This window comes from Oreochromis niloticus, linkage group LG9, assembly GCF_001858045.2.
Source record: "Oreochromis niloticus isolate F11D_XX linkage group LG9, O_niloticus_UMD_NMBU, whole genome shotgun sequence".
Lineage (NCBI taxonomy): Eukaryota > Metazoa > Chordata > Actinopteri > Cichliformes > Cichlidae > Oreochromis > Oreochromis niloticus.
Window position 1 is genome coordinate 14921414 of NC_031974.2, and position 25217 is coordinate 14946630.

General features: G+C 43.4%; 1 protein-coding gene across 2 annotated transcripts in view; it reads left to right on the forward strand.

Moving 5' to 3' along the window:
- fam49bb (family with sequence similarity 49 member Bb) overlaps positions 1 to 23074 on the forward strand; it is a 41065-nt gene extending 17991 nt beyond the window's left edge. For both annotated transcript variants that reach the window (XM_019363061.2, XM_003439245.5), the window contains 10 exons: positions 6480 to 6562; positions 8603 to 8724; positions 9450 to 9555; positions 13980 to 14119; positions 15545 to 15622; positions 19332 to 19448; positions 19572 to 19651; positions 19732 to 19858; positions 19942 to 20012; positions 22275 to 23074. In XM_019363061.2, the coding sequence (XP_019218606.1) occupies positions 6490 to 6562; positions 8603 to 8724; positions 9450 to 9555; positions 13980 to 14119; positions 15545 to 15622; positions 19332 to 19448; positions 19572 to 19651; positions 19732 to 19858; positions 19942 to 20012; positions 22275 to 22338 (978 nt within the window). In that variant the 5' untranslated portion in view covers positions 6480 to 6489 and the 3' untranslated portion in view covers positions 22339 to 23074. The remainder of the gene's footprint in view (positions 1 to 6479; positions 6563 to 8602; positions 8725 to 9449; positions 9556 to 13979; positions 14120 to 15544; positions 15623 to 19331; positions 19449 to 19571; positions 19652 to 19731; positions 19859 to 19941; positions 20013 to 22274) is intronic.
- The last annotated feature ends 2143 nt before the right edge of the window (positions 23075 to 25217 follow it).

The window sequence follows — 25217 nt, forward strand, 5'->3', positions numbered from 1 at the left end:
TCTGCTTCTCTGGACAGAACCCCAGTTTTCATAACTGAGTTCGTTACAGCTGTTGGCGACAGGGGATGTTTTTAGCTGGAGAAAGATGAGACGGCCGATACCGGATGTCACCTCAAGTGACGCCGTCAGTCTTCCTGTAGGTTTGTTTTGATTTGCCCCAAATCTGGGTGAGGGGGGTATTAGCCGATGTTTACGCGGGTGCAACAATACAGAGGCGTGGCTACGAGTTCAGAGAGTTCACCCACATAAACAAACAAATCGTAGCCTCCCCCTGCTGCTCCCCTGCTCCTCCCTTTTTCTTGTCGCCTTGCACCCCCCCAAGCAATTTTTAGTCAGCTGGGTGAGAGCGGTAGGAGATAGTTGGGGTGGGTGGGGGTGAGGAGAAGTTGAGTGGGGTGGGTGGGGGTGAGGAGAAGTTGAGTGGGGTGGGGGGGGGAATGGGGACGCATGCCAGTCCCATTTGGGAAGTGCTCCCCCATTTTCTGCCTGTCGAGTCAGGCCAGTGTCAGCGAGCTCCGGCGGGTCCAGGTCTGGCCGAGTGGGCTAATGCGATGTGGCGTGTCACCCGGGGAATCTAGGTCAAGTTTAAAGCTGCCTAGTTCTGCCCGCCTCTGCCGCAGTGTGACGCTTCAAATCCCTCCCCTTCCACGCACGCAATAATATTCAGCACGCATCTATACCTGCACTTTTATTTTGCATTTGTTTTATATTTTAACCATTTCATCCTGATCAGAATGAGCTCTGCATTCCCTGTTACAGGCTGTGTTTATTACAAACATAAACACACTCATCTCTCACACACATGCCTTGCCCCATCCCACCCCCACTCCTACCCCTATCCACACACACGCACACACAAACACAGACAGACACCCCAGGCAAGCTCTCAGCCCGTCCACGGCAGAGCCCACGTGACGCCCCGCGCGGAGGCTGGGGAAGGGAGGGCGTTGTTTTTCCCTCCATAGTAAAGCAGCGGGGCACGTGGATCCTCATGCTGCAGCCGAGTAGTGGAATGTCAGCACTATCCCTCCCTCGCATCAGCCAGCCTTCCAGTTGCCCCGAGCCGTTTCTGCAAGGATGGCCGCGGCAGTGCTCGGTTTCAGCCGTGTCCCGCTTCTTATTAAACGGAGAGGCACAGGGCTGGGAGATGTTTTTTAAAAAACAGGCAGTGCCATTCTGAGGTCAGGCTGCTGCATGGGCGTGGCACTGTTTTGGTTTCTTCACCGAATGGGCTTGAACCTCCCTCCACCGTCTGTAATCTGCACATATTTGTTTTGGATTGTAGCTTCAGTCGGATGACATTTTCCTGGAATAATGTCAGGGTGTCAGTGTGAAAGCCCGCCTTTATCGTGTTTTTATTGCAACGATCTGCTCGTGTTCATCAGTAAAACTAGATTTTCATTTTTTAATAAAAATTAGAGAATTTGCTGAGCTACACAGAAAAATGAAATCACATCCAATCCAGTCACTAACAGATGGATTCAGACACTTCTCCATCATCTGTAGTTGACTTTACTATCCTGCTAATCCGCTGTTTTTGGCGCATTACCTCATCTGTATTAATATATTCGTGTGCTTTCAAGTCTTACTACTACTGTACTCGCTCTTCACCGGGAGCTCGAGCCTGATTGGCTGCTGCAATCTTTTCAATGGCACCAAATTTTTTTCGACTCCATGGATACAGCGAGCTGTTGGTTAGGCCGGCTCAGCCAATGGGAGAGCTGCGCGGGCTCCAGCTTGTCAGAGTCTGCCCCCTGGCCTTGGAGGCAGCCCTCCCCTCCCTTCCCACCCTCACTGAGAGCACGCGATGTCTCAGCGGGGGGGTTCAAAACAACAACAAGACTGTCGTCGGCTTCTCGGCGGTGCCCAGGACATGCCAGGACTGCTGGGTACTGCTCAAACTCTCTTTAATATAGTGTCTGCACTTTCTTCACAGCCAGGGTGGCTGTGGCTACAATGTAGCTTGCCATCACCAGTGTGTGAATGTGTGTGTGAATGGGTGGATGACTGGTTGTGTAAAGCACTTTGGGGTCCTTAGGGACTAGAAAAGCGCTATACAAAATACAGGCCATTTACCATTCTTCACTACGCTATCACTAAGCAACCAGTTACACTTAGTTACACAAATACATCTTTAAAGAAGAAGTCCAAATAAACAGCAAAGTCAGTTATCTGTAAGTGGTTCTTTTGATGAATTTTGATGGAAGAAATCTGCAGAATGGACAGATTTAATTTAATCTTTTTTTCTTTTCTCTGCACTTCAAGATTCTGTAGTGGACTTTGAAACGCAGCCACGCAAATCCCCGTCCTTTAAATGACCTCATTTTAAACGGCACAGGGGAGCAGCGCCGGGCCTGCAAGGCTGCCAGTGCCCTCGTTGAAGCGCTGCGAGCCCAGGCTGCTCTGCCCAGTCAGCGAGCAGCTGAAAGGTGGCAGTAGAAGATAATGATGATAGAGATGGTGATAGTGTTGGGGTAGTGCCCGTGTCATCCAGCAGGGTGAAGTCGGTGACAGCTCTCATCCCTTTCCGAGGCTGCATCAGGTGCCGCTTTCCGACAGCCAGTGAGGTGCCGGCGTTGGCACAGTCAGACATTCAGGTCACATTAGAGGAGGGTAGTTTGATGAGACCGGACAAGGCAGGTGGGGCTTTGCAGGTGGTCAGTGGATTTGGCTGGTGACAGACAGTTTGTAGAGGCGCTTTTGAAGTAAATAAAAGTTAAAAAAAAAAAAAAAAAATACTGTTCATCCACTGATTTCATGCTGATGCACAGGAAATCAGAGAGAAGGTCATTTTAAATGCACACCAAATATTTATTAGAGTATATTCAAGTTAAATTTAGGATTCCTACTAACAAATATTTATTTTTTGATTTAATCTATTACTTGTAACAAAACAACAAAATAAAAACAAAACAGGGCAAATGACGACTTAGACAAATTCAGCCTCAACTCGTCATTCAGTCATTTAAAAACTGTCTGCTCATCGCACTTGGAAAACAAACAAAAAAAGGAGGGACATGACCCAGTGCTCGGTTTTCAACATTCAAGAATCCTCCCTGCACGATGCATCTCATGCATTTTAAAAGCGCCCCGTCTCAACCTCTGCTCCTGACTGCTGAGTGCGTACTTTGCTCTGTCGCAGCACCTCCCTGTCTTCCAGCATTACCTGCGCTGGCGTGATTTGCCCCCGTCTCCGCAGACCCTCGCTCGGACGCTTTGGCTCTTCACCTGCCACTCATCTCGGGTGACATCTGCCTGCCAAAATTGAATTTCGTCACTGTTCTGCGCCGACCCCTCTTTTGCAAAGCCCGTCCATCTCCACCCCGTCACCGAGGGCTAAAGCTGCCACCGTTTCTCTCTACAAACTGCAGCAGATCTCTGACTTATCAAATGTCTGTCAACCTCTGCAGCTCTGCGCTTTCCAGGAGTCGGAGGATTGACAGCAGAGAGCGGCGCAAGGGTGCCGCTTTTCATTGCACAACTCGCAGCTGACTTGTGAGAATGTGTGTGTGTGTGTGTGTGTGTGTGTGTGTGTGTGTGTGTACATATACAGTATATATACTGTGTGTGTGTGTGGAGTGCAGGGTCTTCATCTCTTTCGTCTATCGCTACCTGCAAAGCACCTGAAGATTATCGTAGCCACAAAAACTGGGTCGTTTTCACAGGCCCTACATAAATAACCATAAATCATACTGGGTGGTAACAAATACCAGTTAACAGGGAGTGAGGACACACTGGTAAATTTGTGTGACTTCGATCGGCCTACCTGCAGTAAAGTTAGGAGTTTGTTTCCATAAACACACTTGACAGAAATCTTTTCATTGTCCTCCTCTTTTTTATTCATTTATTTTTTTGCCCATTATAGACAAACAAAAACTTCAACATATAATTTTATTGCAGCGCTCGTGATTTTTCCTACGGGCGTGGCAAAAACAGTTTCCTCCAAGGATCAGAAACCCTGGCGCTGTAGTTGTATAAAAGTATGACTCACTTCTGGTAACAAGTCTATACACAAATCTCAGCGCTTGTCTTCAAATGCGTCTGGTCGCCTATTTTGGGCATATTCATTTTTTGAGCAGAATTTACATTTTCCTTTGAAACTTAAAGTTAATAAAATGATCAGTAAAATCTGGTTAGATGGGTTAAAAAGTTTGTCTCTAAATGAGATTTATCTCCTGGAAGTTAACCACCATCCTTGCTGATGCAGAAATCTCCAACTGATCTAAATTCTGGATAATTGGACTGCGGTGTCTCTTTATGTCCCTGCAAATACAGATTCTGTGCACAGGATGTTTCAGGCTTTGCTTTGGTTTTGGTGCTGCTCTATCTGTACTCCATTTAACATCTGTTTACCCAGTTAATCTTAGTAGTTTAAGGCACTTAAAACAAGAAGCTCAACACTGGCCACACTGACCATTGATCAGTTTTAATGATAATAATGATGTTATCATTTCTGCTTATAGATCAAATTCTTTGACTCTCACTGATCAGCTTTCTGTATGGCAAGAAATTGACAATGCCTAGGTTTTAAGCAGGAACTCATTTGTTTTATTATCAGAGTACATTTAAAAAAAAAAAAAAGCTTGCACGTGGCTCAGGTGTGCAGAAGCTCCACTGAAATTAATTTGAGCTCCTTGTTGTGTAATGTGACTGTCAGAAACACAGCTAAGCAGCATTGATCACAGGAAGAGATAAACTTGGAGTGATGCTGTTCTGTTTTGGTTCCCGTTCTTAGCTGGACCTTGATTGTGATCCTTTCTGGTTCAGTTTCTGTTGATGTCACTATAATTTCAATGTGTCCTGTACAGGTTTTTGAAGCCTTTTGCTTTAGTAGACAGTTTAGTAGAGAGTGGGCAGGAAAGCAGAAAGAGCGACTGAGGTGAAAATGCACGGCAAAGAGCTTCGGGTTGGTTTGCTGCATTCGCCTGTGAACTAAACTGGTGCCTGTCCTGTACAGTTTATTATTATTAGAAACCATGAAGAAGATTTACAGATGACCTGTTTTGCTTTGTTTGTGGATGGATAACTCTGTCATGTTGAAGATGGATTATATAGATCATATTAAACAGCTGCTGTTCAAACCTTCTTTAATGGGGAGCAGCCAATCAGAAGAAACTTAAAGGGAGGAAAGCTAAACCAGCTCGTTTCAGACTGACCCAAGGATTATTTTGAACCACGAATCATGCAAAGCTACTCCAGTGGAGTCCAAATGTGAAGCTAGAAAGGAGCTTAAGAGGTCCACTTTGATACCCTATGCCAGGGGTGTCCAACTACTGGCCTCAAGGGCCGGTGTCCTGCAGGTTTTAGATCTCACCCTGGGTCAACATACCTGAATCGAATAAGTAGTTCATTAGCAGGCCTCTAGAGAACTTCAAGACATGTTGAAGAGGTAATTTAGCCATTTGAATCAGCTGTGTTGGATCAAGGACACATCTAACCTGACCTGCAGGACACCGGCCCTTGAGGCCTGGAGCTGGACACCCCTGCCTTATGCTCTAAAAAGGTGTGATGGTCACTGGTTAATAAATATTAAAAAAATATATGCTTTAGGTTTCTGTATCATGCTGCTGTGTTAGGCTGGGATTATAGCTACACTCTCTACACACACCACAGACAAGTACTCAATCCTGTTGTAGTTTTCTCGAGGCTGTAGTTGGTGCCTTGTAGCGTAGCATCTTGTGGACAAATCCAGGTGGTCACAAACCTGGCAGACACAGAGCCTCGCAGTCATCGTCTGATGATGAAATTCACTCAACTCGCAAATTTATGGATGCCAAAACTGTAACTCTGGCCTTATATTTACTGCTGTAGCACAGTGCAAGTGTTTTGTTTACTGTACCACATCCATCGTACATGCTTGCATTGCCAAGGCATGTTTAATATTAATGTGATGTTTGGGCAGCTGCATTATCTGATTGTGCAGAGACGATTAAGTGAATTTCTTAGTACTGCTCTAAGTCTGATTCACTTACAGTAAACAGAGCTGGCCTGCTTATACATATTTAGATGACAACTTCCTTTATGAATGTTTGATTGGATGCACTGTGCAGCAAACAGCTACATACTTCATGCATAACATAAATTATGAGCGATATCCCTGCGGACGATGGTAAAATGGATTAGTTTGCATGCGGCTGCCCGTAAAGGTTTGCCAATGCTGGGAAGAAGTTTAGCAAAGCAGAAGTCAAACTGTGTTTTTTATTTTTGGGCCTTTTTTTGGTCTGACATCTGGTTGGTGAGAGCCTGGGTGCAGGAAACACACACTGGGGAGTGTCCGAGGGGAGTGCTGGTGTATGTGAACGGTGGGCACATCTGGGGTATCACTGAGTTCATACAGGCACCAGAGCAGTGAAGCAGAGCGGGAGTGAGGTGCATGGATACAACAATGCATCACCACCTGCTCACTTCACTGCTGCACTCTTCTTCTTCTTCTCTTTTTATTGATTTCTCTCTCTTCTTCTTTTTTTCTCTCTCAACAGGTATCATAACATGGGGAACCTACTGAAAGTTTTGACATGCACAGATCTGGAACAGGAGCCCAATTTTTTCCTCGATTTTGAAAGTGAGTTTTCTTTTTAAGTAATTTCTCCCCACTCCCGATATCGATCGCATGAATATCTTACCATAACATTACCAGCTCCAAAACTCTTAAGTCTTTTCACCACCACTTATCTTTTACACTGTGTTCCTCCCAGCGGCAAAAGGAATCAAATCTACCACTAGGGCTGCTGCTCTTTTCCATCAACCTGCCTTTTCCACGCTGGAATGTGTGCAGAATATCAATCAGGGCAGAAGTGCAGCAGTGCCCCCTCCCCAAATATAAAGCACTGAAGTCGGGCTGTGGTGTAGCCTAAGGGCCCTCAGCGTGGCTTGAACCTGTGCAGTGCTATTCTCACACTTGGCAAACCCAGAGAGTCAGTCATACCTTCAGAGGAAACGGCTTCTCGTAGAGCTCAGAGTGTTTCGAGGTGGTTTTTATCCTGAAAGAATACCACCGTTTTATATACAACTGATGCTTTACAATACTGAGCAATGCTTTATGAAAAGTCTTTTCTTTAATAATCCTGTTAGAGCCTGAAATTTTATTTCTGAAGAGCAAATAGAAATAACTAGTTTAAAATAAAATGAATAAAAACTAGTTTTTAACTAGCTTCATGTATAAAATTAAATGTATCCTTATGAACAGTTCTCCAGATGCAGGGCTTGGTTCACATTCCCTGGCCTCTTCACTATTTACACCTCTTCAGCTGCACATTAACACAAATGTCTAATGAGCCAATCACATGACAGCAGCTCAGGGCATTTGGACAAGTAGTCAAGACAACCTGCTAAAGTTCAAACCGAGGATCAGAACAGCATCTCTGAACCCTCCCTGAAGCAGACAAGCTACAGCAGCAAGCAAAAATGTTTCCTGGACTGATGAGCTTTTAAAAAATTTGTATTTGGTTGTTGATGGTAGGGTCAGAATTTGACATAAACAACATGAAATCATGGATCCAGCCTGCCTTGGATCAACAGTTCAGGCTGGGCTGGTGGTGTAATGGTGAGGGGATATGTTGTCGGCACACTTTGGACCCCTTAGTACCATCATTTAAACACGACAGCCTCCCTGAGTGTTGTTCCTGACCATGTCTATTATGATGATATTGTCTCTCATTATCTGTTGTGCAATGGCTGCTTCTATTTGGAAAACGAACCATCTCCCAAAGATCAAATCATCTCACACTGGTTTCTTCAACATGACCGAGTTATGTCCTCAAATATGCAGCTTACAAATCTGCCGGAACCATTGACGTGATGTTGTCACATCAATATGGAGCAAATGCTCAGAGGAATGTTTCCAGCATCTTGTTGAATCGGTGCTGTGAAGAATTAAAGCAGGTTTGAAGATAAAACGGGTGTACCTCCTTCTCTAAATGAAAAAGAACATGGCACTGGCCCGTAAGTCTGCCTACTTCTGACACCTTTAAGTCAGTCGGACTGCACCCACCTACGAACTCTACCATGACTTTGATGTCAGCTACACACCTGTGAAGTCTTGTGGCTGGATCTTGTGGCGTTGCAACACTTTTGTGTTGGTGGGGGAAAAATAAAACAAAACTGTCTGCCGGCAGACAAACACCTGCCAACACCTGCTTAAAACTGCTTTTTGTGGTAGTTCCCACTGCAGGCGGTGTCTCCAGGACTGCATTTTCCCACACTAATACAGACACACACACCATGCCATGCTGTTACATTTGGTAATAATGTTAGCCAAAATAAAAACCCTAAAACTGTACGCCTGGAGCTTTTACAAATTTTGAGATAACCCGTTCCGTTCGTCTTCTCTCATCTTCCTCCGATTCCCTGCTCTCGGACGGGAAAAGTGGGTGGTGTTAAAACTTAATGGGAAGCAGTGGGAAGAGGCGATTATTTGACTGAACTGTCATTTGCATAATTGAAAATTGCTCATTAAACTTTTTGTGATATTGAGGGTGTGATAGATGTCCTAGAGCTGTATTTTACTTTATGTTGAGTCAGTGTGAATATGGATGAGATATCAATCAGATTTGCCCAGCTGACTTTGTTGTTGGTCCTTTTTTTGTGTGTGTGTCCCCTGCAGATGCCCAGCCCACAGAAGCAGAGCGAGAGATTTGGGAAGAGGTGGATGTGGTGCTGAAGGACGCGAAGGCGATCCTGGACGAGTTGCAGGCCTACAAGGGAGCGGGGCCGGACATCCGAGAGGTACGTTCATCCACCCCTTCATTGCAGGACACACTCATGCAGAATTACAAGGAGATGTGCATTTAATAGGTGGTGGAGGTGTCGCTTGTCCTTTATCAGGTGTTGCTTTAGTAATGTGTATCTTTTTTTTCTAACACAAATGAACAAAATGAGCAGAATAAAGCAGAGGATCAATTTTGGATTAAAAGATCAAAGGAATGACCTCCGCACGGGCGATTAAATCAGTTCTGTCTTTTACCCTCAGTCTGTTTTTAAAGACTTGACCTACAAATGAACCGTTAAAATTTATTTAATTTCAGCTTCTCGTATCTCATTTTGGTGTTCAGCATCTGTAACTGGTAATTTCGTCCAAGCCAGAGCCCTGATCAGTTTTATTGCCTCCTTACTGATGAAGACATTACCCCTGGCCTGCTGTACCACACCAAAGTGGCCTGTCAAGGACCTGTTTTGTTTCTATGTAATGACAGAAAATGGAAAATATGAAAAACGCAGACTCGTTGAGATTGCTCTTATTTTTCTTAAGAGGCATCAAGTAATTTGTAAATGTGTGACTCATTTTCTTTTAACATTTCTTTACGGTAAAAGAAAGAGGGACTTCCCCCCCATTCTTTTCTTTTTTACATTATAATGCAGCGGTTTTGCTGCTCCAGCCCAGAGATAAAACTGGGCTGTATGTGCCCCATGAGCATAAATGAGTTTGACACCCGTGTTGTATTTCTTTCCAGGCGATCCAGAATCCAAACGATGAGGCGTTGCAGGAGAAGGCGTGGGCGGCCGTGGTCCCCTTGGTGGGAAAGCTGAAGAAGTTCTACGAGTTCTCGCAGAGATTAGGTATGTGTATGCCTGCGCTGTCTCTACAGTAACCGTGTTATGTAGGCCAGGAAAAATTACATCACTGCTTCTGAGATCTTCATCACTGAGCCTCAGACACGCACCGTTTCAAGTAGAGCGAACTCAGGTGTCCTCTGAGATTTCTTTCAGAGCTAAAGAGATCTTGTGAGCGACACCGGCTGGAAACGTAGATTAGAGTGAGCTGCTGAAACGTCTGTGAAGTTTTGTTGTTTTAATGACTAGCGGGGAGAGCCGGTGTCCTTCATGTGCAAGGCATTTTATAGCGACCTCATACCGGTGTAAGCGCGACCTCAATCGTCCGCTTCTGCATCGGCAGGATTTGCTGCTGAGCTGTGAAAGACGTGCAACACATACTCATAACATGCAGTCTTATACACGCGTGCTTTGAACCCCGCCCACATGCTACAGCCTCAACATGCTGCTTGCGTTGCACTGTGCATTGACCTCTGTAGGGTCTTATTAGCATGGATTCAAGGTGGGGGTGGGGGTGTAAGCTCACTGCTCCCTGATCTTCTTATGACCCTGAGGCTTGAGGGGAGGGGACCCGCCATGCGTCAGTGCCCTCGACCCCTTTGACCCCGTAATCCCAGTGGCGGTGGAGAAGGCAGTCAGTGGGCGGCGGCGGCAGCAGCCTGGTGATGGCTGTTATGTAACAAAGTAGGTCAAATCTCAGTCTCGAGCGCTGCTCTATTTCACTGCCTGGACTTTAGGCTTCAGGCGCCAGGATGGTGATATCCAAACAGGACTCCCTAAGAGAGGAAAACCTATGCATTTGGAATGAGTGGACACGTTTTACAACACTGAAATCCAGACGTATACATGGAAAAACTGAGCAGTGAAAAATCCTAAAATTTGTGACAAGAATAGATAATAACATAATTTTTTTTTTACCAATTTTGTATATCGGGGACAGTATATCCTGCTACACCAACACTAAAGTTGGCTTCAGTATAAAATGTACATTTCTTAGAACAAACCTTCAGACTCAAAGCTCATATCTTTATACAGATTTTCACCAGAAATCAAACATTTACGAGTGGCAAAAGTTGGACTGTGCATAGTTGGATTCATTTTTATTATAATGCTGAAACTTAACAGGTAATTTTCTTACCTAAGCTCCAAGGTGACATCTTAACATTACCATAGAAAGTATAAGTAAAGTCATAGACCACAGATTATGCATTTTTAAAGACTGAAAAAAGCTTCCTATGTTTAGGGACAAGTTTTTTTATATGGATCCAGTAATTGTGAAAAGTAGCACTCCATTTATTTTGAGTGTGCTCTGCAGGAATTAGGGCCCATCACAATTCTTAAATCTCTGTTTTAGTGTGTTTTTAAACTTTTTCCAGCATGAGAGTAACGATGGTGGAATGTTTGGTCCACACTTAGGGGGCCTGGATAGTTTGAAGACATGAATATGGCACCAGCAAATGTGATTTGAAGAAAAAAAAAGAAAAAGAAAAAAAAAGGGAAAGTGTAAACATGGATAAAACATCAGACAAAACACATAAATTTTAGCCTTAAAAATGGAAGAAAACAGAAACTAAAAAAAAGTTGATCTTGAAGGACTGAAGGAGAAAACCTGCTGATAGCATCCACAACACAAAAAGCAGTATAGAGAGAATTACAGGAGGATTACAAGAAAATAAAAGACCACAAAAAGAGGTGTCGTTGCTTTACCAACTGCTGGCTGGCTGTTACATCACTCAGGAGTTCCTGTTTGCAAATGCAAACACAAGAAAAGGACTGGGAGGAACCTGGGGACTTCCCCAGACCCTCAGGTAGTCCCCAGAAGCTGCAACCGGCTGTTTAATACACTTTAATTTGATTATTCGGTTAATTGTCCAGTTATGTCAATAGCATTTAACATTTATCCCCTTCCAGCTTGTTCTTTCATAACAGCCACGTAGCTTTGAGATACAGATCTTCACAGAACTTTTGTCGATAACTAAATTTAGATCTGCTCCTTTTAACAACGGTGCAAACTTCTCAAGTCTGTCCCCTCAGAAAAAGTAGGATCTAGAAAAGTCTGAGTCCTGCTGTCATCTGGCCCCGCCCCCCTCAGTGAGTAAAGTCTAAATGCCTGCATTCTGCTCGCCTGCTCCGCCGTGACCTGACGAGATCAGACATCTCCCGGCGCCCCGCCCTTGCACGACTTCCCAACATACTAGAGTGGCTCATTTCTGGGGGCCTTTAAGCAGCTCCATCTTAACTTCTGTTTTGATTGGATTGGGGGTGTGTGGGGGGGCTGGAGTGCTGAGGCCATTTTTAATCAGCTGCTTCGCTGCGAACGCTAGCCCAAGCAGATGGGAGTCATTACTGAATGGCAGACGTGCTCAATTTACCGCACTGCACTGCCAGCTCTGTGTCCTTCGGAAAGTCATCTTCAGATTATTTTAAGTAGACCGCTGTCTGAATCGCCCTGATCCTGGGTTACGCTAACATGCGCATCGTCATTTGTGATCAACAGTAACTGTAAAATACACAAGTCTATTTAAAGTGCCCATTTGGTAGCTTATTGCATCAGATGTTCAGCTTCTCTGGGTTATATCATTACTAAAGGCTCCCTTCGGCGTCTAGACTGAATTCTAAGCACCGTCTGCATCTATAAATAAAATTCCCTCTGGGCTTCAAAGCTCTTTTAGTTTTTCTTCTTCAGAACTAGGTGTCTGAACAAGATCTATTTGTCTGATAACTTGACATGCTTGGAAGTTGTTCGCCACATTTCCCTCTCCCTGGTTCCCTGCCGGTGCTCCTCTTGCATGCTTAATTATTGGTCCGTGGGTATGCTATGTCACGGCATGGCACAGGCTTTGTATTTACTTAGTGTCAAAACAATGAGTGTAATCCTGCTTGAATGAAATCATGCCCCCACCCATTTCATGCCAATGAGATAATTAGTCCCATGTCTCATTTGCATGTGAGCAGGAAAGCTCCCCCCCCCCCCCCCTCTTTCTCAAAGGCCTCCCCCCCTTCCCCCCTTTGAGACTGGCACTGGGCCCTGGGCAGTTTGGGCACCACTGCTGCCTCATTATTTGTCTGTGTCTTAATCAGGATGCTACAGCCTGCCGACACCCTGCACTGGTCACGTATCAGGCTGCTCCTTGACCTCCTACAAGGCCCAACAATAAAGAGACAACGAAAGACTCTTTGAGTTTTCTTTCTTTTTTCCACTTATACATGACTTAACTCATGTAATTATGTAATTGTATTACTTTGGGACTCTTTAGGTATTTTTTCTATCATTTAATTGGAAAAATGTTTTCCACGTATTGGCTTTTTTTTTTATTAAAGAGTTACAGAAGCTTGTGTCATTTTCCCAGAACTGCAGGAGAATTCAATGGGTTTTTTTTTTCAGCTCTCTAAAAAGCTGAGGCTATTTTAGTTTAGTGATATAACATCCAAAACAGAATCAGCAGAGCAAAAACCTCTCACAAGTATAGAATAGTTTGCTTTATAAGAAATTGACTTGTTCTGCTTAATAAATGAGCTATTTCAATCGTGCCATTAGTAAAGCTACTGTCACAGTGATTGGAGACCGCGGCACGACCAAAAAGTTATTGCAATATTATTGCCTGTGAAATGGTCGCTTCGAAGAGGGGGAGCAGGTATGCGACCCACTTGGCATCAAACAACAAAAAGATGCGGTCAGCGTGGTTAGTACTGTTTCCTCACAGCAGTCCTGGGTTTGACTCCACCATCTGGCCTTTCTATGTGGTATTGGATGGTCTGCCGGTGTGTGGGTACTCCAGCTTTCTCTCAGTCCAAAGACATGTAATTAGTGTCAGGTTAACTGGTAAAGGTGTGAATGGTTGTCTGTCTCTCTGTGTTGACCCTGTCTGCAGATATTTGCAAATCTTTACCAATTGGTGATCGACCTGCGTGACTGTATGTGGATCCCCAGAGGTTGACCGATGTGGGAAAAAAACAGTTATTTTATGTTAAGCACATTGAGTTTACATGTATTAAATGTATCTTGCCAATAAAATTGCTGTGGCATCCTCTTTTTACTCCAGTGTAACTGAGCTATTAACCATTACTATGCAGTGAATATAACTATTAGCTGCAGCTGCGTGTTTTCCTCCATTGTTCTTGCCCTGCTCTCCTTTTTAAACCTGAATATTGATCACTCTGCCATGCTACATGCAGCACTTCTTCTTTCCCCTGACCTTTGCATTTTTGCATATAGTGCTGCCTGAGCTGTTAACCTGGCGCTTGAATGGCAAAAACCTGAATGTAAAACTACTCAGTGGCTCTGACTGATGACCTGGAAGACTACACACATCAGCTAAACTGTCTCTGTTCAAGGCTTTTGTCAGGCTCCTCATTAAATGAGTAAAAGCCCATCGAGGTCCTCTGACAGCGATGCAGGTTCACCACAGATGTCTGTCTTTTTCTTACAGAGGCAGCATTGCACAGCCTCCTGGGTGCTCTGACCAGCGAGACTTACAGCGACCCGACTCAACACCTGGAGCGGGAGCAGGCGCTGGCCAGGCAGTTCGCAGAGATCCTCCACTTCACGCTGCGCTTCGACGAGCTTAAAGTATGGCTCTTTATTTCTTTAAGTGTCAAATTTTAGCTGTTTCTGTAGGCTTTGCTCTCAATTGTCCAACAAGCTGCTGATGCCCCTGGATTGATTTTTTTTTCTTTTTTCTTAGCTCTGTGCAGTTTTAAGCTGCCGCCAGTGAGCGCATGATTAGCATTTAATTAGAGCCCTGATACTGCTCTGCTGTTTATGATACTGTGGATGTCAGTGAAATGGCTAATAAGGATTATTGCAAGGGGAAAAAGGTCTGCAAATTGTTGTTGCCTGAGCCAAGTTTTGCACAGCGTGGCAGGTTTTATATAAACGACAGGCAGAGGGAACTTTAAAAGTCTGATCTGGTTTGAATTCAGACACAAACTGCCGAAATGAAGCCGCGATTGAAGCATGTTTGTCGCTCAAATGCCCATTGTCAGAAACATAATTGTGTGAGCACTCATCTTGTAAGACACTGGGCCCACATCCCTGCTCCTTTGACACAAAAACGTTTTAAAAAAAAAGGCTCCCCGACTCCCTGAGGCGGTTTGCAGCGACGCCCCAATTAGTGCCCACTACCCAGGCTGGCAGGATGAAAAACATGAAGGTAGGGGGTGCAAGGTGGCATGCCAGGCCCATTCATCAATCTTTCACACCCATGCACGGGCTTCTGACCTAGTTAAAGTGTCTGAGTGCCGTGCAGCCCCTCCCTGGCGAAGCAGCCTGTCTCTCCTGGTGGACGCTGTGGACGCAGACTGAGTACCAGCCTATTGTAGCAGGATTACCGTGCTGCCAGCGCAGCTTTGACTGTGACAAGCTCGTGCAGGAATGAGGATAATTAGCCACATGACGAGCACTCACTCGTGGTGACTTTTGAAAGGAAGCTCTCTGGTTGGCCAGCTTCCATTTTTAAAAAAAAAAGTGGTCAGTTTGGCTCCACACTGAAAACCAGATGATTCATATATTGTAGGGAGTCATGTCAAAGGAGCTAATGGAGCCTTGTGGCTTTTATCTGAGGCTTTGAGGGTGCATAACGTCAGAGAATAAGCCTGCGTTTGTCCTGTGCTCACTCTAACCTCGCCTCTCCTTAATGAGACCCACAGTTTTCTTTTTTTTCAAAGCCAAAGCTCACGGCAGCAAGAAAAAACCCAAATATTTGCTGACAGGGCGAGCAGGGATGTGGACGTAAAAGGGGGCAGAATGAGTGTCAGACATTCAAATCCAGTTCAGCACATAAAATAGTAATTGTATCAGTGCTCTTTTTATGTCATTTCCCCCCCAAAGCTACATTTCTGCCTTGTTGGCTAAAGCTTTCTGTCATGACCATGGTGTGTTTGATCCAGAGCTGAATGTCCTGCTGCAGGCTGTCTCTCTCCCCTCTCTCTGTATTAGATTGCCTCCATGCTTACATATATGTGTATATATAATATTTATATTTCTGTTTTGCAGATGACAAATCCAGCCATTCAGAATGACTTCAGTTACTATAGGAGAACACTGAGTCGAATGCGGATCAACAATGTACCGGTGAGCATATTGCGCCCATCTCTGACATACAACTTCTCCTTTAGCTTTTTTAGCATCTGTTAGCTCTTTGTTTTGGTTTAACAGCCCATTTATCTGCTATTAGAGCATAGCAGATGGTGTTATTTTTAAGTAAATTTTTTTTAAATTTTTGTCATAATTAGGTCTGTAATAATCTTATAATTCTTTTAGTTTTAGTCGACTAAAAATCAGAAGATTATAGCAGACTAAATCTAAAGTTGATTCAGTTGACTATAATATAAAGTGTGAAAGTTTCTCATGGTTTTACTGGTGAGAGTCTTATTTTCCTTGTGAAATGCATCCATATGTCTCCTCTTCTCTTCCTCTCAGGCGTTGACATTTTGTCGCACTTTCATGAGAAACAGGGGGCATGGCAGATTGTACCCTTTCCCGTGGGCACATAAAATTGTGCATGTTTAACCCTACTGCGCAAGGAGATTACTTCTGATTGGATCACTTTCAAACTAGTCCCGCCTCTCTGCAACACTCAATTGGTTCTGATTGGGACTCACCTCTCCAGAATATTTTGTTTTTCCTTATATTTATTCACTGACTAAAGTGTCAGTAAATTTCATCGTCTTGTTTTCCATAAAAAAAAAAGATCGCTGAAAACCATGACTAAAATTACTGTTCAATGAAAGAAGTACTGATAGTAGCAATGTGTGTAATGTTGCAAGCACTTTTATTTAAATCAAAATATGACCCACAAATTATATATTTTATTTTATTTTACACTGACCACACTGACTTTACTGACTAAACGGTTTTCACTTCAGTAAGGCTTTTAACTGGTGCAGAAACTCAACATGTGGTGCTGTGGACATGGTCAGCATCAACTGACCATCAGCTTTGGCCTTACTTGAGAATCAGTGTTGGTTTGAATGTGCGTTATATTTAGAACATTATCACTGCTTTTGCTGCCGACAGATGGCTCTCTCTGATGAAGAAGCGAAGCTGTTTCACTCCACCAGACTCCATTGGCAAAACGAGTATTTTTACTTTGCAAAACATGGGAATGGTTCATCTATTGCTGGCTTGACCAGATGGTTTGTTTGTGCTGTTGTGCATTTATGGTGCTTAAAGCAGTTAGTTTGGGTGTGAATTGATGCAAAAGTCACGCTAATTGAACTGACAACTCCCATGTTCTGTCAGGTAGAACTCACTGTTTGTGTCAGAGGTGGTTTCGAAAGGAGTGGTTTGGATCTTAATGTTCCTGATTTTGGTGTTAACACTTTTATTATGATTCAGAATGATATTTTGAAATACCAAAAGCACCCAAACAAACTAACCGGCTGATGCAGTGGTTAACCAACTGTAAGATTTCTGTTTTTGTCAGCACAAACTGGTGGCTTTGATGACTTCCGTTCCTCATCAGAAGGAGACATATGTGGCAGCTTATAGCTTATTTTCTATTCTTGCATTGAATCAATGTATGACATAAGTCGCCTTTATGGTTTGCATGTGTAGCTCTGTAGTTTTGCTGCTGAAACATTGGTTGTTGTTATTGTGGTTTCCCTCTTCAAGTTAAGGCATTATCTTCTAGTATCTTTCATAAATGGTGGCAGAGTAAAAAGTAGAAGGAAACAACAGTATTGAATGGACCAGTCACAGTGACGCCTTCAGCACAGTTAGTTTTCTAGGGAAGTGCACGGCAGCTTCTGGCATAAGTTGTGGTGAAGGGTTTGTTGTTAACGCAGAAGCATAAATCCCGGATAAGCCCCCAAATCACTTTAAATACAGACTAAAGTTAAATTGACAGTAATTTATTTATTTTTAAACTGGCATAATACAAACCTCGTACCAAAAAAAGCTGTGGCGCTCTTTAAAATGTAAATAAAAAAACAGAATGCAATAATTTACAGATTTTTATGAACCGTATGTTATTTACAATGGAACACAGGAAATATCGGAAGCATAGGAAACGACTGTAGCATGAATTTTAGCTCAGCATTTATTGGTTAAATATTTTCTTCTTGGAAAGTGGAGTAGTATTTATACCTGGTATTAAACACGTGTATAATCATTTCTCCTGTCATTTACCTTTTCTTCACTTTGATAATGAAGGCCAATGCCCGTGTCAGTGCTGTGCATTGTGCTTGCTCGCTGCTATGACTGAGACAGTTTAAAGCAGTAGAGCTGTTTTAATGGACTTTGTTTCGCTTGTGCGTTTCCTGGTAAAGCGGTCAAAATGTCACCTGTTTGTTTTCCACCTGTTCATCACTGTGATGAGGGAGGTCCAGGTGCAAATTCAGTTTAATGAAGCAATGAGGTCTCTTCATGTAGGTCTATGTGTGCCTCTTGCTTACATGCAAGGATTTCCCATGCTGTCCATGTGTAAGGAGACCAGAGAAAGTCAATGTCATTCAGCACTTTGAAGTGAATTAAGATAACCTTGACTGACACATAAAGGGGTGGTAAATGCATTAGAGAGTTACCCAGGCAACTGGAGCCTGAAATCTCCAATAGAGAGTGACCATCAGCTACAAAGAGATGTCCTATGTGGATACACTTTTAGGCTTTAGTTTACTCTGTGCACTTTTGCACATATGCACCTTGCTGCGTGGACACCCAACTTTGTGAACATAACTCGAGAATGAGGTGATATAGGATTTTCAAATTGATACCATAGGTGTGTGTTTTTTGTCCTGTCGTCCTCCCTTCAGCCCCAACCGGTCGTGGCAGATGGCTGCCCCTCCCTGAGCCTGGGTCTGCCAGAGGTTGAAGGAAACGTGGGGCAGTAAAATTGGTCATTTTTAGCTGCATATAAGAAAAAATAACCCAAAACTGCACTCAGTTCAGACCCGCCTGACAGGAGCTTTTATTTCTTATAGCAGAACATGTCATTAGACAAATGGGCCCAGACAAGTTGTCGTTAGGACCTGTCACCGCTGAAAGACGCTCGGGCCGCCGTCCCTCCTTGCAGCTCCGTCGCACTCAGTTTAGTCAGCGCTCAGACGACTGAATCATTCAGACATCCGAGATGAAACGCAACTGTCCCGGCTCAAACAGTCTTTGAGCTCATGTGTCATCATCGTTTGTTAAAAAACCCAAAGTGGTTTGAAAGTTTGGGGCGATTATTCATATTCTGTCAGTGCTCTCATGAAGGCAGGAAGTGTTGTTGTTATTTAAATACGCAGACAAATTTAGAACAGGCTGTTCAAGAGACGCCTTATTCTTTTGTTGTCCGCCAGGTGTTTTCAGCGTCTCATCTGAAACGGCAAAGCGGCAGTCAGCTGGGAAACCGGGGGAGGGAGGAGCAGGAGGGCTGTGTCACAGGGTTTATATCAGTGTTTTCCTGTCGGTGTTTTATTTAACGAAGCAGCTTTTCATCTGCGCAAACAGTCTGTTAAAGCTGCTTCGCACCAAATAAAACTAATAATACATCCTGATGTTCTCTTACACCTTTTCATTCAGAGGTTTTTAAATAAAATTTCACATCATCACCACTGTGTAGAGCACAAAGTGGCTTTAATGTCCCTCCAAGCGTGTCAGCTTCACGGCCACCTTCGTGGTCGCTTTCTCTTCTCAGTCTCCTTGTAAAGTAGCTTTAACTGGCAGCTCTTCTAATAACACAGATAACCACGTTTGCCTGCAATATGAGTTTGATTATTTTAAGATCAGAGGTCCAGAACACTAAACATGCAGTCAGTGGATTCAAATGTGGATTCAAGCTTTGTTTTTTTGTTTGCAGGCAGAAGGTGAGAATGAAGTCAACAATGAATTGGCCAATCGGATATCTCTCTTCTACGCCGATGCCACGCCCATGCTGAAGACGTTAAGTGACGGCACAACGAAGTTTGTTTCTGAGGTGAGACTCTTTTAAAAAAAAATTGGATACTTAATTTTCTTTAGTGTGTGTGTGTGTGTGCGTGTGCGTGTGTGTGTGTGTGTGTGTGTGGGCATCCACTCAGTCGTTCCTCCCTCCTTACAGAACAAGAACCTGCCCATTGAGAACACGACGGACTGCTTAAGCACGATGGCGAGCGTGTGCAAAGTCATGCTGGAAACACCGTAAGTGACCTCCTGCACGTGTTAAATACGCCATTCTCGACTTTGCATCTAATCCCTCCTCTTCCTCCTCCTGCTGTCAGGGAGTATCGCAGCCGCTTCACAAGCGAGGACACGGTGTCCTTCTGCCTCAGGGTGATGGTCGGGGTGATCATCTTGTACGACTACGTCCATCCCGTAGGAGCGTTCGCCAAGTCGTCCAAAATCGACGTGAGTGCAGACATGTTCACGCCAAACTTCTCAATCGCAGCATCTTCTACAGCTCACAGTCTCTTTCTCTTTCTGTTCCACAGATGAAAGGCTGCATCAAAGTCCTCAAAGATCAGCCGCCAAACAGCGTAGAAGGCCTTCTCAACGCTCTCAGGTCAGTTCTCGTTCCGATTATTTAAAAAAAAAAAAAAAAAAATCCCTGCTGCCCAGCGTGAAATGTGATTGCAGCCCGTGAGCAGGCTTTTAAACTGAACAGGAGCAGGCTGCTCACGCTGTGAGTTGGATGAGTTGGTTCCTGTTCACAAGCAGCAGACAGACCTCATCCCCTTCAGCGCAGTGACTCATCCTCCACGCCGTCCAGCGTGGGATTCGGTCAGCTGTGAGCCTGATCCGGGTTGGGTGTCGAAGCCTCTCCACAAAGGCCGATTACACGTGACACCATGTTCCCTCGCGCCCTCACAAATTTCACCCACCTCACCTCACTCTCGCAGCTGCTGACAGGGCCGCTTTGAGTCGACCTTAGATCTCTGTGTGTGTGTGTGTGTGTGTGTGTGTGTGTGTGTGTGTGTTGGGAGCCCGAGGCGGACTGGCTCTACCGGGCCACACGAGGTTATTTTCATGCGAAAGCTGACAGATTTTCTCTCAGTGATTGCCACACTGATGTGACGGAGGATGATACTGTATGTTAGACACATGCAGTGCTGGACAGTAGTGAAGTCAAAGCTCACTCGAGTACCTCTACAGCTCAGAGTGGAATAATGCAGTTTTTACTGCACTATTTAACTGACATTTAGTGGAAGATTTTCTAATTTACAGTTTTGTTTGTATCAAAACAAACAACACAGCCAAGGTAAAAGGAAAGTACAAACTCTTTCATTTCTAAGATGGGCTTAGACGAACAACATCTTGACACATTACACTGTTGTTATTTGCAGTCAGTACATCCTTACTGCTTCCTCAGGAATTAAGAGGGTAAGTAGCAGCCAGCTGCTGCTAATCAAATGCAATAGACTAACGATCATCAGCAAGTGTGAGCAGCTCTATAAAAACAGAGGTTTTGACAGTTTGCTGGTCTGAAGCATTCAGATAAGTGCAATGTCAGTCTTAACAGGAGTGGACATCCCAGCTAATTCACTCCAGGATCAGATCAAGCAGCGCTCAGAGAAACTGCAAAAAAAAACAAAAACCTCAGATCTCAGGCTGTATTTACCTCATTTTAAAACCTGCTAATGACCAGATAACTTTTATGCCCCGATAGCGCAAATGTTAGAATTGACAGAGGGTGTACTTTCATTTTTTGCTATCAATGTATAATAAATAAATACAGTAATACAAACACTGGGGCTCTTTGCCATGTTTCAGATTCATTAGCAGCCGCATCAAAGCAGGACTGCAGCTTCCTGTTATTTTCATCAATATTTAAACTGCAGATCGGGCCAGTGTGTCAGGTTGTTGCAGGAGTTCTCAAAATCTTGCAGACAGATTTACATGAAGATTTTACCACCAGCATGGCCCAACTTGGAATTGATCCAGATCTGGATGATTCTTCTTTTTTATTTAATTGTAGCGTTTTTAAAAATATGGCCTCAGAGCAGGTGTTCAGTATACGGGGCGCCTGCTCTCCCAGGTGAGCTGCAGACACAACACTTTTGGAGTCTTTTAAAGGAAGCTGCTGCTGCTGATGATGATGAGAAAAATTAGTAGGAATTGGAGTTCAAGAAAATATCACAAACTGAGGCAAGAATTCAATTAATGTATCGTGTGGTGGCTTTGGCGTTGGTACGCGGCCTCGGAGCGCTTCTTTTGATCGATAAGACGTGGAAATGCTTCCTTTTGTTAAACATGTCGACTCATTCCGAATCAAATTAAGCTTCACTTGAAAACACACAGCCTTCAGATTTAAAGAGTGTGAATCTTTTAAAGGTACAAATACAGCAGAAACAATAACTCCTTACTTTGTAATAAGAGCAATAGTTCCTGTTTCTGTGTCGTTTATAAAGTCTATAAAAAAATGCTTCAAACTTCATTTTTAGCAGAAAAAACCTTGAACATGTTACAACTCAAGAAGCAGAAACCAGAGCATTCAAGTGTGATTCCCCACTGGACGTTTTGTTTTTAGTAACAGTTTAAATCTTTAAATATAATCTGATCCGATTTGAGCCTTTTCAAAAGGTTAGAGCAAAAGAAAGCCGCCTTCTACTGTTTGGAGGAGATTGACACCAGATCAGGAACCAGTGTGGACGAAAGGAAATGCTTCAGTATTAACATTTACTCAGTTGAAGAGGACGTTTTCAGCTAAACGAGGACTTTCACTTTGAGAGCTTGAGCATATTTTGTTCATAATACTTCAGTATTTTCACTCTGTGTTCTTCTACTGAAGTGCACCTTTTGCTTTTTCTCTCTCTCTCGCCTGCAGGTACACAACCAAGCATTTAAACGATGAATCAACCAACAAGACTATCAAGAGCATGCTGCAGTAGGACTGAGCTGCTAGGACTGCTGAAGGGAGACGCCGCTCTCTCGACTGATGTCGCTGCACAGAATGTGTTTTTTCTTCCTTTGTTTGCTTTTTTAAATGGAAAAGAGCTACTGCTCCGCCCTCTTTTATACTGCAAAATGCTACTGCCATTATAAACGTCTTTTTTGGTGCCAAAAAGATGTCGCTGAGATGTTTTCGATAAAAGCCCATGCCGCTATGGCAGCTAATGAAAGCATTGTGGATGCTCCGGTTTTTATTTTAAACATGTCTTCTTTTTTTCCCTGTGTAAGGGGACGGGAGTTCTGACTTGAAAATTTAATACAGAGAGATATATAGAGACGTATATATTATTTTTGGTTGATTTGTTATTTAATTCCATCTTCTGCATGATTAAGAAACAAAATAGTCTTTTCCTTGTATTTAACGTAAAAAAACCAACAAAAAAGTAATGGTTCCTCTTAATTTGTCTGCTCTTTTGTGCTTTCATAATTAAATGTTTTGTTATTGAAATGGTACTTGTTGAATTGAGATTAAGAGTACTGTTTTTATATTTTTTATAGGTTTTAATTTGTGCATATGTCTTTTTTTCTTTTTTTTTTTTAGTTGTGTTGTATTTTTCAGTTGAAAACTTTAAACTGTGATACGTTCAAAATCAAATTAAAACTGGGAGTGTGTACTGTACGTGGACAGTATGTTGTGGCTGGAGAAATTAAAAGGAGAACTCTTGTTTTCTACGACCCCGTCTCGTCAGGTTTCATCTCTTCTCGCCGTCTCCGGGCGGCCGGGGGGGGGGGATTAAGAACTCGGTGACACGTACTGTTTTTTTTAACTTAAAAACTAAATAAGCAACTTTAACACTTCAGAGCAATCCTCTTAATCTAATTGCCAAATTATGTCTGTTCACCTTCACGTGAAGGTCAATACCGCTCTCAGGGTTGATGTTAAGTAATTGTAGTAACAAATAACTGAAACCAGTCGACCCTGCCGCTGCACTGCACTCATTTTTGCTTTTGAAGTGTACTTTCCATTCTCCTCTGCATTTGCTGGATGATATTATTCAAAAATAAGATGGTAATGATTCCTAAAATGCGCAGCAGAATATTAATAAAATTGATTAAGTGAAATCCACCTTCACCTTCACAGAATTGACTTAATGCACACATTAATGCATCGATAATTACGGCGCAGAAAAACCTTTTTTCCTGTATTTTTAGTGTTATTTAAGCATGATTTGATTTATTTACTGATAGTGGGTCTTGATGAAGCCCCTCAGTTCAGTTTGTCTGAAACAGGACATTTTCGCTCCCCTCTGCCTCCTTTTAGGAAGGAGGGTGGAGCTTCTGTGCTCGCAGCCCGAGATGACCATATTAGGAATATCCACTCTTGCTGACATCATTTAGAGTCAACAGTACAAAAACAGTCTGGTGCCTGAGCTTCTGGCTTCTGTGGTACTTTGACCATATTTAATATGAGCATCCTTCATTGTGATACTTTATATTTGTGACACTGTGAGTTGCCACGGAAATCTGCTTTTAACAGTCCCTAAAGTGATGGCTCAAAACAATAAACTGCAAAAGCACCTGATGATCAACGCTGATGTCGTTGGAGGCGAAGTAAATGAATTACAACCCCATGCGCCACTGACTCTGCCACCACAGACAATCGACACTAAGGATGAATGACGACAGAGCAGGTTAATAAGGATGACAGAAGAAGTAGTGAGTGGACTGTGGATGTAACAGCTGATTATGGGAACCTGTTGGCAGTTTAATCTGTCAGCAGGTGCAACAGAGCAACCATTTTTGGGCCACCCGATGAACATGAGTCTCTTATAGTTCTGTTTTTGGGCTCCACCACCTGTTGAGGGTGTATTTTTCTCTTGAGCTGCTAAATGTTGCACTGTGTTCACTAGTCAGTCTCTGATTTACAGTACAGGCACATACTGAGCTTGAAGGCCCACTCTTTAAGGTTCATTTAATGTGTTAGGCTAACCTGCACATATAGAGGGAGGTGTGGCACTCTCCTCCAACAGCACCAAACCCAGACCTGTTTTCTTTTAGGTGCCTGTTTGTTTGTCTCAGCTGATTCAGTTTAGACAAGAATCTTGTGTTGGGTTTTGCAGGTAACTGTTTTTGCATTATTAAACTGCAGCAGGTTGGAGGCATCCCATTTCAAATGGGCTCTGTGAGCTATCCATTTGGGGGTTTAATAATAGTACCCCAATGCCACCACAATGTCCACAGTTCAGTTTCTTGCCACATTCATTCATTTTCCTCTTTCTGCCCGTGGTTATTGTCTGTCCTCTTCAGACCACCGGATGTCTGATAGAGGTAAAAAAGCATTAAGAACTAGTACGAGGATGAGCGAGCAGTACTTTTTCTAATAGGCGACTGCAGATGCCTGGGTTCTATCCACTTCCTTTGTGTCCTTTGCCCTGCTTTCTTTTCCTGATTTGACTACATTTACACTTTACAGCTGTGGTCTCATCACTCATCATGGGCATTAATGTTTGTGGTGATTTTTGGCTTTTAATGTTTTCTTTCAACTGTTCCTTTTCCAGGGTGGAATGATCTTTAATGACTTTAAAAACAAGGACTGGGTGCACAAGTTTTAATCTATTTTAGATATTCTCTAATCCACACAGGGTCCAAAGTGTACACACAGGCTCAAATATATACATACACTCACGTAAAACTTTTAATAAGTTGTGCTGAAGGTTCTACAGTGTTTTTTAATTTGAGAAGGCCAAGGCCCATCAACCTCTGGTTAGAGCTCATGACTTACTACAGCTGGTAGTTTCTCTTTGGCAGCATAAAGAGGATTTGTTTGACAGCACTCATTGAACTGACCAATACTCATTACTTCAAACAACTGAACATA